The sequence below is a fragment of the Macaca mulatta genome, chromosome 6, assembly GCF_049350105.2.
Source record: "Macaca mulatta isolate MMU2019108-1 chromosome 6, T2T-MMU8v2.0, whole genome shotgun sequence".
Classification (NCBI taxonomy): domain Eukaryota; kingdom Metazoa; phylum Chordata; class Mammalia; order Primates; family Cercopithecidae; genus Macaca; species Macaca mulatta.
This window is the reverse complement of record NC_133411.1, coordinates 189281396-189294101: the sequence shown is the minus strand read 5'-3', so window position 1 is coordinate 189294101 and position 12706 is coordinate 189281396. Positions and strand designations below refer to the sequence as shown.

General features: G+C 42.6%; 1 protein-coding gene across 8 annotated transcripts in view; it reads left to right on the top strand.

The window, feature by feature from the left end:
- Window positions 1-12706, top strand: part of MAPK9 (mitogen-activated protein kinase 9) — a 60341-nt gene that overhangs the window by 14212 nt on the left and 33423 nt on the right. For all 8 annotated transcript variants that reach the window (XM_015141643.3, XM_015141647.3, XM_015141642.3 and 5 more), the window contains one exon: window positions 10494-10623. In XM_015141643.3, coding sequence (XP_014997129.1) covers window positions 10494-10623 — 130 coding nt within the window. The remainder of the gene's footprint in view (window positions 1-10493; window positions 10624-12706) is intronic.

Sequence of the window (12706 nt, the reverse complement as noted above, 5' to 3'; positions counted from 1 at the left end):
GAGGCCGAGGTGGGTGGATCACGAGGTCAGGAGATCGAGACTATCCTGGCTAACATGGTGAAACCCCGTCTCTACTAAAAATACAAAAAACTAGCTGGGCGTGGTGGCGGGCGCCTGTAGTCTCAGCTACTTGGGAGGCTGAGGCGGGAGAATGGCGTGAACCCGGGAGGCGGAGCTTGCAGTGAGCCGAGATCACGCCACTGCACTCCAGCCTGGGAGACACAGCGAGACTCCGTCTCAAAAAAAAAAAAAAAAAAAGAATCTTAGCAATAATGAACAAATATTCACTAAACACCTATGAAATAATTTTTAGTTAATTGTATTTATCTCTATAAGACAATTGTTATATTCAAGAACAGTTTCAATTTTTATAACTATAACTGGCTTTGTGTTTTATGGTGTCCTTCTATCTTATGTTCTAATAGGGAAAGTAAACACTTTGTAAGTGATTTTAGCTTCCTTTCCCCCTTTCTTTTTCTCTCTCTTCTTCACCAGGCTCTGAGGCACCAAGTAGAATTGGGAAATAATCTAGTTATAGCACATTCCCGTTTCAAAAAAGAAGAAAAAGCTTTTCCTAAAATAAGCTCAACAGTAGATTAGCTGACACTTTGACAAGAGGAATTGGATTTTCTATCATATTTCATATTAAAATATTGGCACTATATAGTTAACTGATGATCTGAAACTTCCTTTTGTCACTATTGTACTTGAAAATCATCTGTCAATGATTCTTTGGGGGGTGTAGCCTGCAGAATAATGGCCCCGCCTGAGCTGTCCACATCCTAATATCTGGAATTTGTATGTTTCTTTACATGGCAAAAGGAATTTAGCAGGTGTGATTAAATTAATGGTCTTGAGATGGGAGGGTTATTCCAGGTTTAGCTGGGTGGGTCCTTCTTACAAAAGGGAGACAGGAGGGTCATAGTCAGAGATGTGATGACAGCGAAGTTTGGAGTGATGTGGGGTCACAGCCGAGCAGTACAGGAAGCCTCCCAGCAGCTGAGGGAGGCGGGGAGCAGAGTCCCCCCGAGCCTGCAGAAGGAACCACGCAGCCCTGCTTGCCTCTTGACGCATAAGATGCATTTTGGACTTCTGACCTCCAGAACTGTAAGATAGTAAATTTGTGTTGCTTTAAAGCAGTAAATTTGTGGTTATTTGTTACAATAGCAATAGGAAACTGATTCACGAGCATGTGTATTTTTACATTTTTGAGAAATATAATAGCAGCAGTGTATGGTTTATGCAACTAGCTAATCTTCTATTTAAATTAGAGCTTTATGAAGGGCAGGTGTGCAGATAAACCAAAGTGCAGGTAGGGCCTGTGACCTGTACAGGATTAAATGGAAGAGCTGGAACCAGAAGAAAATATTCTGGTTCCTCATTTTGAATTGTTTTTATAGTTGTCTTTGATTTATTTCTTTGTTTTCGTTCTTTTAAAAATGTTAGTAAAATTTATTAGGAAATAAGTTTTTACAGTTAAAAATAAGTTTATTTTATTTTATTTTTGAGACGGAGTCTTGCTCTGTCACCAGGCTGGAGTGCAGTGGCATGATCTCGGCTCACTGCAGTCTCCACCTCCCGGGTTTAAGTGTTTCTCCTGCCTCAGCCTCCTGAGTAGCTGGGACTACAGGCGCCCGCGGCCACACCCGGCTAATTTTTTGTATTTTAGTAGAGATGGGATTTCACCATGTTGGCCAGGATGGTCTCGATCTCTTGACCTTGTGATCCACCCACCTTGGCCTCCCAAAATGCCGGGATTGCGGGCATGAGCCACTGTGCCTGGCCTAAAATAAGTTTTAAAGTGTAATTTTGAAGTATTCATAAATATCAACTGTGTTATAGTACAATTAAGTAATCGTAAGATTTCGAAGCTCTAGTGGGGAAGATGTGTGTACGTTTCTTTCATACATATATTCAGTTTTTCTTTCTCTTTCAAAAATCTCAAGTTGTTTGGCCAAAATAATAAAGATTATTTGTTTTATGAAACCGTTCCATGAAATGTTTAACCTTTAAAGTGTTTAATATTAAGTCTGGCAGTACTTAGAAGCGACAGTTACAGCCTTAACGTGAAATAATTGGTATAGTGTATTCCTTTTTGTTTCCTCAAGTTCTGTACAAACATGAGTACTGGCCTGTTCTTAACATGGTTTTCTTTTCTTTTTTTTTTTTTGAGATGGAGTCTCACTCTGTCACCCAGGCTAGAGTGCAGTGGCGGGATCTCAGCTCACTGCAAGCTCCGCCTCCTGGGTTCCCGCCATTCTCCTGCCTCAGCCTCCCGAGTAGCTGGGACTACAGGCGCCCGCCACCACGCCCGGCTAATTTTTGTATTTTTAGTAGAGACAGTGTTTCACCGTGTTAGCCAGGATGGTCTCAATCTCCTGACCTTGTGATCCGCCTGCCTCAGCCTCCCAAAGTGCTGGGATTACAGGCGTGAGCCACCGCGCCTGGCCTTATTTTCTATTAATATGAATACATAAAAACATAACAATGTTCACAACAGCATTTCTGTGATAAAGGAGACATGGGATGAGGCCTAGGATGGCTGTGATTCGGGAGACGAGTTCTGAGCCCTGCTCTCTTCCTCACAGCGAGAGTTCTTTATGACCAGGGCAGATCAGTTTCTTTTTTTTTTTTTTTTTTTTTTTTTGAGACGGAGTCTCGCTCTGTCCCCGGGCTGGAGTGCAGTGGCCGGACCTCAGCTCACTGCAAGCTCCGCCTCCTGGGTTCCCGCCATTCTCCTGCCTCAGCCTCCCGAGTAGCTGGGACCAGAGGCGCCCGCCACCTCGCCCGGCTAGTTTTTTTGTATTTTTAGTAGAGACGGGGTTTCACCGTGTTAGCCAGGATGGTCTCGATCTCCTGACCTCGTGATCCACCCGTCTCAGCCTCCCAAAGTGCTGGGATTACAGGCTTGAGCCACCGCGCCCGGCCAGATCAGTTTCTTTATGGGCCCTAATATTTCACCTGTAAAATGAGTGGTTTGGAACTTCTCATTTAAGATGGTGGCCCAAACACCTGTACAAAGATAAGAGGGCAGTAATGAGTGGAAGAGAGTTTTAACAAATTGATGAAATATAGAAAGTAGCTTGAATCTTGTGATACAGATAAAACAGCAGATAAAGTGAGAATAAGTAGCTGAAGTATTTGCGTTAAGGAAGAGAATCTACCTGTAGTAAAACTCTACGGGGGCTGGGCATAGAGATGACAGTCAAGAAGAAGAACGAAATGAGCGGCTAAAACTCGGGCTGTTAATTAAAAGTGTGCGTATGAAACAACTGTGCCAGTGTTCCCCCAGCATTCCCACTCTCCCCCATGCTCAGCGTTGCCCCTAGAGAGGAAGTCGGTGAGGAGTTACTAGGTCAGGATCTGGGGAACACAGAAGCCTAGTGAGGGGAGCTTCAGCATGCGGGGCTGTCTTTCCCTCGGGGGGGGGGGAGCTTCAGCATGTGGGGCTGTCTTTCCCTCGGGGCGGGGGGAGCTTCAGCATGTGGGGCTGTCTTTCCCTCGGGGGGGGGAGCTTCAGCATATGGGGCTGTCTTTCCCTCCGGGGGGGGGGAGCTTCAGCATGCGGGGCTGTCTTTCCCTCGGGGGGGGGAGCTTCAGCATGTGGGGCTGTCTTTCCCTCGGGGGGGGGGAGCTTCAGCATGTGGGGCTGTCTTTCCCTCCGGGGGGGGGAGCTTCAGCATGCGGGGCTGTCTTTCCCTCGGGGGGCGGGGGGAGCTTCAGCATGCGGGGCTGTCTTTCCCTGGGGGGGGCGGAGCTGGAGCTTCAGCATGCGGGGCTGTCTTTCCCTCGGGGGGGGGAGCTGGAGCTTCAGCATGTGGGGCTGTCTTTCCCTCGGGGGGGGGAGCTGGAGCTTCAGCATGTGGGGCTGTCTTTCCCTCGGGGGGGGAGCTTCAGCATGTGGGGCTGTCTTTCCCTCGGGGGGGGAGCTGGAGCTTCAGCATGTGGGGCTGTCTTTCCCTCGGGGGGGGGAGCTTCAGCATGCGGGGCTGTCTTTCCCTGGTGGGGGGGAGCTTCAGCATGTGGGGCTGTCTTTCCCTCCGGGGGGGGGAGCTTCAGCATGCGGGGCTGTCTTTCCCTCGGTGGGGGGGAGCTTCAGCATGCGGGGCTGTCTTTCCCTCGGGGGGGGAGCTTCAGCATGTGGGGCTGTCTTTCCCTTGTGGGGGGGGAGCTTCAGCATGTGGGGCTGTCTTTCCCTCGGGGGCCTTTGAACATTCTGCACGGGGCTGCTAAGAGAGTGTTTTGGACTGCCTTGTGGCTAGGAGATTAGAGTCCAGGGCCTCTAATATTGCGCAGCGAACTTCTTTTGCCTTGTATTGGGACCAATAAAAGGCTGCTTCCTAGAAGTCAAGGTAACTCAGAGGTTGGCCCTTAATAGGCACCGCCACTCAGCTTCAGATTATCGTCTCATTTGCTGAACTTATATGGAGGTAAACAAAAAGTGCTAGTGCACCCAGGTACCTAGTAGAAATAAATTTGAATTCTTTGTGGAGGAAGACAGCATCATATTAGATAAACTTACTTCTAGATAGCAGACAGTTTTACAAGTGCAAGGCCCAGTCTAGGCACACAAGGAGATATGACAATCTGAGTAAAATCCTGCGGAAACAATGGACAAAAGAAACAGATTCATAAGAGATATTGGCATTATTAGATCCACATTTTTAAATAGCTATGATGTTATGTTCAAGGTGATAAAGGCAAGATTAAAAGTTTTGGTGGAGAAATGAAAACTTTTTAAGAGGAATAAATCAAAATTCTAGAAAAAACTATAGTAATTGAATTATGAATTTAATGTGTTTAACAGCATACTAGATATAACTGAAGAGAGATTTAGTGACCTGGAGGATGGGTCAGCAAAAAATACCCAGAATGAAAGCTGCAGAGGCAAAAATGGCAGAAGAGCACAAAAGAGAGGTTGTTAGTTTTCTATTGCTGCATAACACGTTAACAAAAACTTAGTTGTTTAAAACAACACTGTTGATTATCTCATAGTTCTGTAGTCAGAAATCTGGATGGGTTTGCCTGGGTTCTCTGCCCAGCGTCTCACAAAACTGAAGTCCAGATTTCGACGGGGCTGGGCTCGGCTCACAGGTGGAGGCTCTGGAAGGGAATCTGCTTCCAAGCTCATTCAGGCTGTTGGCAGAGTCTAGTTCCTCACAGCTTTAGGTCTGTGGTTCCCAGTCTCCCGATCTCTCTCAGTCAGGCACCCCTCTCTGCTCCTAGAGGCTGCCTGTTTTCCTTCTCAAGTGACCTCCTCCATCTTAAAGGCAGCAGTGGCCTGCCCAGCCCTTCCCAGACTCACATCTCCCTGACTTTCCTACCCTTTCTGTGAACCAGAGGAAACTCTGCCTCTAAAGGGCTCTCGTGATAAGAACAGGCCCACCTGGATAATCTGCCTTTTGTTAAATTAGTGAGTATGTTTAGTCCCTTTGCAAGATGCAGGGTCAATATATGTACCCCTCCCCCCCCCAAATTGCATATTTATATACTAGCAGTATATAGAAAATGAGAATTTGAAAAGGATACCATTTAAAATAGGATAAAAACTTTTAAATTATCGTATCTGTGGGAAAAGTCTAACAATATGAAAGACTTGTTTACAAAAAGCTAAAAAAATTAGAAGAAGTAAAACTGAAATAGTGGTGGGAAATCTGATTTTCATGAGTTAGAATATTTAATACCATGAAGGTCAATTTTCAGACTTGTCTAGAGTGATTGCAGTCAAATCTCAATAGTCTTAAAAAACAAAGAAATGAACAAACTGATTTTAAAATTTATATGTAAAAATAAAAACCCTAGAATGGTCAAGACACCCATTAAGAAGAAGGGAGGAGCACTCCCTCTGCCAGATGTGAGGACTTACTAGAAAACTGGTGCTCAAGATGGTGTTGTGTGGTGCGAGGAGAAACAGTGGACTCACCTTGCAACAGAATCATGCCTGTGTGGGCTTCTGACTTATGGCAGTGGTGGCCTTGTAGAGCAATGAGGAAAGGATGGTCTTTTACATAAGTGGACATAGGAATATTCATATGGAAAAAAGTGAAATTTGACCCCAACCTCATATTATATACAAAAATCAACCTCAGTTGAATTGCTGTAAATGTCTAAGGCAAACCAGTGAAGCTATTTGAAGGTCATATAGGAGGATTTCTTCATGGTCTTTGGAGCAGGGAAGGGCTCCTTTAAACACAACATAAAAACGTTTGTCTGCTGGATGTGCTGGCTCACGCCTGTAATCCCAGCACTTTGGGAGGCCAAGGTGGGAGGACTGCTTGAGGCCAGGAGTTCAAGACCAGCCTGGCCAGCATAATGAAACCCCCATCTCTATTTAAAAAAAAAAAAAAAAAAATCAGGCCAGGCATGGTGGCTCATACCTGTAATCCCAGCACTTTGGGAGGCCGAGGCGGGCAGATCATGAGGTCAGGAGTTTGAGACCAGCCTGGCCAGCATGGTGAAACCCTGTCTCTACTAAAAATACAAAAGTTAGCTGGGCGTGGTGGTGCACGCCTGTAGTTCCAGCTATTTGGGAGGCTGAGGCAGGAGAATTGTTTGAACCTGGCAGGCAGAGCTTGCAGTGAGCTGAGATCGCGCCACTCCACCGCAGCCTGGGCGACAGAGCAAGACTCCATCTCAAAAAACAAACAAACAAAAATTTATCATAGAAGATTGATTAAATTTGTATTAAAATTAAGAAATGTTGTTTAAGAAAATTGAGATCAAGAAACTGAAAAGATAAGCATACATGTGAGAAGATATATGAAAAAAACTCTCGTTCAGAATATGTAAAGAACAACAGTGAAGACGATTGTAAAGATAGACAAACAAATAGTCAGCAGATTGTCACAGGAGGGTACCCAGATAACCTGTGAACAGGAAAAGGTGCTCAATGTCATTATGCATCAGGACAGTGCAATTTAAAGCCGCGATGAAATACCATTCCACACTCGCAGAATGGTTAGAAACTAAGCTGTTGGTGATACCAGGTGCTGGTAAGGTTGTGGAACCACCCGAGGCAGCTCTCAGACGTGACCCCTCACGCACTGCTGGCAGCTCTACAAATGTGTAGAACCGCCTTGGCAAAGAGTCTGACATTATCTACTGAAATACAACGGACACGTTCCCACGCTTAGTTGTCTACTCATCAGAAACACATGAATAGGGGACCCAGAGCTGTGGATGGGAATATTGATGACCGTGTGTTTTGTAATTGATTGAAGACTAAAAACAACTGAAATACCTCAATGTAATGTGATATCGTTATACAAAGGAAACTTACAGCAATGATGGAATGAGTTATAGCTACATACAGCAACAATGGATGAGTCTTGTAATATTGAGCCAAATAAGTCAGACACAGAAGATTTCAAAAAACAGGCAAAAATAAACTGGGCACTCCAGGGTGCATGTTTTCGCTGGTAAAAGCAAGAAAGTGATTATTGTACATGTCAGAAGCAGTTATCACTGGTGGACAGGAGGGACAGTAATTAGTTGGGATAATTTTGAGAGAGGCATTTGGGATACAGAGAGAACATGACTGATAAATCATTGAGCTGGGAAACAGAAGAAGCAGCACAGGAATCAGTACAGTAACAGGCATAGCCTTCTCACCGCAGCGCTCAGTGCGGAAATCAGTGGGACAGTGCCTTCAAAGTTCTCACAGAAAATTGATTTTAAACTCAGAAAACGTACTATCAGTCAAGGGTGAGGGCAGAGCAGTACCATCTATCTTCCATGCACCTTTTCTGAGGAAAAAATTCCTTGAGGATATACTCCAGCAAGAGAGGCAACCCAAGAGCGTAATGCAAGCAGCAGTGGGGACTAAACAGAAATCCCAGGATGGTGGCTGTGTGGCAGGCCTTAAGGAAGCTCCAAGAAGAGTGTCTGCAAAGAATGTGGAGTAGATGCCAAACAGCAGATAGTGTAAGAAGCTAGGAAGTACTAGTGATAGGCTAAAACTGGCATTTTGTATTAGTAAAAACTAATAATAATCTAGTAATATAATAAAATCATCTAATTATTATTTATTAGAAATGTGTGAGAAAAACTAGAAAAAATCATGGCCTAATTATAAAACAAATAAAAAGGACATGATGTTTGAGCAGTTGATGAAATATAAGAAAAGAGAATCCTTTCTCGATCGCGGAAACAGTCTCACCGTCTTATGAGTGGCAGCAAGAGCCATGTGATCTTTAGAAACTGAAACGCAGTCCCAGCTCTGGCCGTTCGTGACGGTTACATGTGTACACACACCCACACTCCATGTATTGATTTTCAACTTCTAGACACATCCTAAAGAAGAAATACAGAAGACACAGTTATAAATACATGATAAATGGAGGAGAAAGGGATGGAGTCGTCTCATTTTACATACACAGAAGTCAAGACGTTCCCTTCGAAGTTGAAGAGGCACGAAGATTAGGGATGTTACTTAAGACGTAACCAGGGAAAACCCGAAAAGCAGAAGAGAAAAAATAGGAGGTGTTGGGGATTTCAGGGAAGTGGTTAACTACTCAGTTTTCATAGTGGGGAGTAGGTAGATCATTTCTAAAGTGGATAAATGAAGAGAGAGTGATAAAAATGTATTCTTTGAGTGACCACAATAACCAGACCAGGAATAATTGAAGGGAGTACCCCATGGAGCTGGAGCTACAAGTGGGGAAGCTTATGCCCACTCAGATGCTTAGACCTGGTCCATTTGGCTTGTGTTAGCTAAACACATTTTTTAAATGACAAATAAAAATTGTATATATTTATCGTGTCCAGCATATTGTTTTGAAATATGTATACTTTATGGACTAGCTAAATTGAGCGAATTAACATATGCATTACCTCACATACTTCTTTAAAATTTCTGACAAGAACACTTAAAAAATCTACTCTTAGCAATTTTCAAGAATACAATACATTGTTATTAACTACAGTAACCGTATCTCACAGTAGACCTCCTGACCTTATTCCTCCTAACTGAAATTTTGGACAAAAACTTTTGATACCAAAAAAGTGTGTCTGTTTTCAAATTCTTTTTTTTTCTTTGAGACCCTGGGCAACAGGGTCTCAGTCTGTCACCTAAGCTGGGGTGCAGTGGAGGGATGACTGCTCACTGCAGTCTCGACCCCCGGCTCTAGCAATCCCCCCATCTCAGTCCCCTGAGTAACTGGGACTACAGACATGCACCACCACACTCAGCTAATCTTTGTATTTTTTGTATAGACAAGGTTTCACTATGTTGCCCGGGCTGGTCTCAAACTCCTGGGCTCAAGCGATCTGCCTGCCTTGGCCTCCCAAAGTGCTGGGAATACAGATATGAACCACCACATCTGGCCTGTTTTCAAATTCTTGAGTCTGAGAAGTATATAAGTATAAATACTTTTGATGGCTACATGTATGTTAATGACTTGTTTCACACATGGATGTATCCTCATCATTTTATAATTCATATAAGTGGTGCAATTTGCGTATGAGCCTGTGGATTTACATATGTATGTAGACAGACACATAATATTAACTGAATTAAAGTAAGGTAGCTTCTTAACCAAATGCTACAGCAGACAGCCTTTAACTTTAAAACGTTGAATTAAGTTCGAGTTGTTTGGCAAAAAGCATTAATAGAAGAGAATAAATGTAAACAATGTTATAAACTCAATAGAATAAAGAAATAGAAGCAATATTTAAATCAGTGCTTAGGTTCTCAGGTGGCCTTTAGTAACTGTTAGCCCTGATGGGTAGCCCAGAGGTCATAACACAAATGGTACTATTTAGTACCAGTTAGAAACCTAAAAATGTGCCATCAGGCTACTTGATTTTTCATATCTGTTTTCTGGGGGAAAATGAACAGAATTTCAACAGGAAACTTGAGATCTGGAAACACAGCCTCTAAATTTTATTCTTACCATAGTAGTAGGAGGAGATATTTCTAAAAGAACTTTATATAGCAGTTGCTTACGTTAGAGATTTTGTATCTTGGGCATTTACCATGAGCTGAAATTTTGGCTTCTTTTCTTATTAGATACTGTTGTCTAAGAAAAAAACACAATGACTCAAACTTTAGATTTATTGTATTCTTCTCATCAACTCAACCATTTCCTCTACTGTGATATTCCAAAATATACACATTTTAAGATGGGATAACAGTGACTTTGTTTCCAACTTCTTGTCATGTTTAAACTGAAGATTTCATTTCTTGACTGGTTTTATGCACTCTATGTTAAATTACCTGGTTTTGAATGTAATCTAAACTGTGAAAACGGTATGTGAAGGATTGCCGAACCCCATCTTAACTGTCGCTGAAATATGTCTCTGCAAAGGGGTTAGTCCATGCTGTAGTCTTAGCCAACTCACTGTGCTCTTCATATGTGTGGTACCTTGAATGGAAATAAGCAGATTTTTCCTTGTTACTTATTAAAAATATAATATATTCAATGTATATTCTGGCATTGCTGTGTTTTCCAAAACGGTTCTAATGGATTGTGCATTATATTTCCTAATTCTAGTGCTGCATTTGATACAGTTCTTGGGATAAATGTTGCAGTCAAGAAACTAAGCCGTCCTTTTCAGAACCAAACTCATGCAAAGAGAGCTTATCGTGAACTCGTCCTCTTAAAATGTGTCAATCATAAAAATGTAAGTTATGTGTGTATTTTGTCTGTGTGCTTCCATGTTGTCAATAATGTGAGAATCTTCAGGGTCTTCTGGAGATACATTGAGTTCAGATCTAGGATAAGCTAAGGATAAAAGTGACTATTAACATTGTTATTTTATTTTATTTATTTATTTATTTATTTATTTATTTATTTTTTGAGATGGGATCTCGCTGCGTCACCCAGGCTGGAGGTCAGTGGCGTGATCTCTGCTCACTGCAAGCTCCGCCTCCCGGGTTCACACCATTCTCCACCTCAGCCTCCCGAGTAGCTGGGACTACAGGCGCCGCCACCACGCCCGGCTAGTTTTTTGTATTTTCAGTAGAGACGGGGTTTCACCGTGTTAGCCAGGATGGTCTCGATCTCCTGGCCTCTTGATCCACCTGCCTTGGCCTCCCAAAGTGCTGGGATTACAGGTGTGAGCCACTGTGCCCAGCCTATTTTTTATTGATAAAATTCTTAATAAACATTGAGGAAATTAAAGCTGAAAAGAGGCATCATTATGGTTCATAGGAATTTAGGTCACTCAACCAGAGTAGGAATATCAGTTGATACTGTTTCTGTAAAATAGGAACATACGTATTGATCCAACAAATTGAGAAACAACTAAATATTTTGTGGAAAGATGTTGTTCTATAAGTAATTTTTTACCTTGTATATGACATCTCAGTTTCAAATACACTTATTAGATGATGTCACATTTAGAGTAGCTATTCTTGGAAGCGCCACAGAAATCAAAGCACTAAATTTTATGGAGAAATAATGTTTCTAGAAAATGAAGTTGTGCTCAATCAGGCACATTGTATGTTCTCCTAGTGGTCGCTGCTGAGCATTACGTTGATAACCTTGCCAAGTTATAAAATTATAAAATGTTGGCAGGGCGCGGTGGCTCACGCCTGTAATCCCAGCACTTTGGGAGGACAAGGCGGGTGGATCACCACAATCAGGAGATCGAGACCATCCTGGCTAACACGGTGAAACCCTGTCTCTACTAAAAATACAAAAAATTAGCCAGGCGTGGTGGTGGGCGCCTGTAGTCCAGCTACTCGGGAGGCTGAGGTGGAGAATGGTGTGAACCCGGGAGGAGGAGCTTGCAGTGAGCAGAGATCGCACCACTGCACTCCAGCTTGGGCGACAGAGCGAGACTCCATCTCAAAATAAATAAATAAATAAATAAATAAATAATGTTAAATCTGGAAGGAGTTTTTTTATTTGTTTTGTGTTGATTTTTTAGACAGGATCTCATTCTGTCACCAAGGCTGTGATTCTCCCACCTCAGCCCCCCAAGTAGCTGGGACTATAGGCGTGTGTCACCATGCTTGACAATTTTTTAAATTTTTTGTAGAGTTGGGGTCTTACCGCATTGCCTAGGCTAGTCTTAAACTCCTGAGCTTCCTTCTTTTGAGTCTGTGGCTTGAGTTGGTTTTAATTTCTCTAATGCATGCTTTATTTTACTTGTTTATTTAAAAAAATTTTCAGGTTACAAAAAATATATATTATTTTTAAAAATTCAAACAATATAAAAAAGTAAAAACTCCTGACTACCACCACCCACAGAGTACTAGCATTAACAATTTGGTGAGCATTCTTATACATACATGTACACAAGTACATAAACAAGATTAATCGTGTTATTCTTCATCCTGCTTTTCTCCTCACGCAATGTGGGTTGACCTCATGTACTTTAATTAACATAGATATAAGCCAGTTTTTAAATGACTGAATAGCGCAGATGCACAGTAATTTAAGAGACTTCCAACCACCCGTTGTTGGATAGATTGTTTTGTTTCTCACTGTTATAAGCAGTGTTGCAATGAACATTCTTACGCCTGAATTTTTGCATACTTGTCCAGGTGAAGTTCTTGGCCAACATTGCCGGGTCAGAGTACACACTTCTGGTTTATACATATTCTACTTTAATATATACTGACAAATTGATCTCAAGGAAGACTATTAGTTTGATATTTTCATTAAGAGTATCTGAGAAGCTGGGCATGGTCCCTTCCACCTGTAATCCCAGCTACTTATGGGGCTGAGGCAGGCGGGTTGCTTGAAGCCAGGAGTTC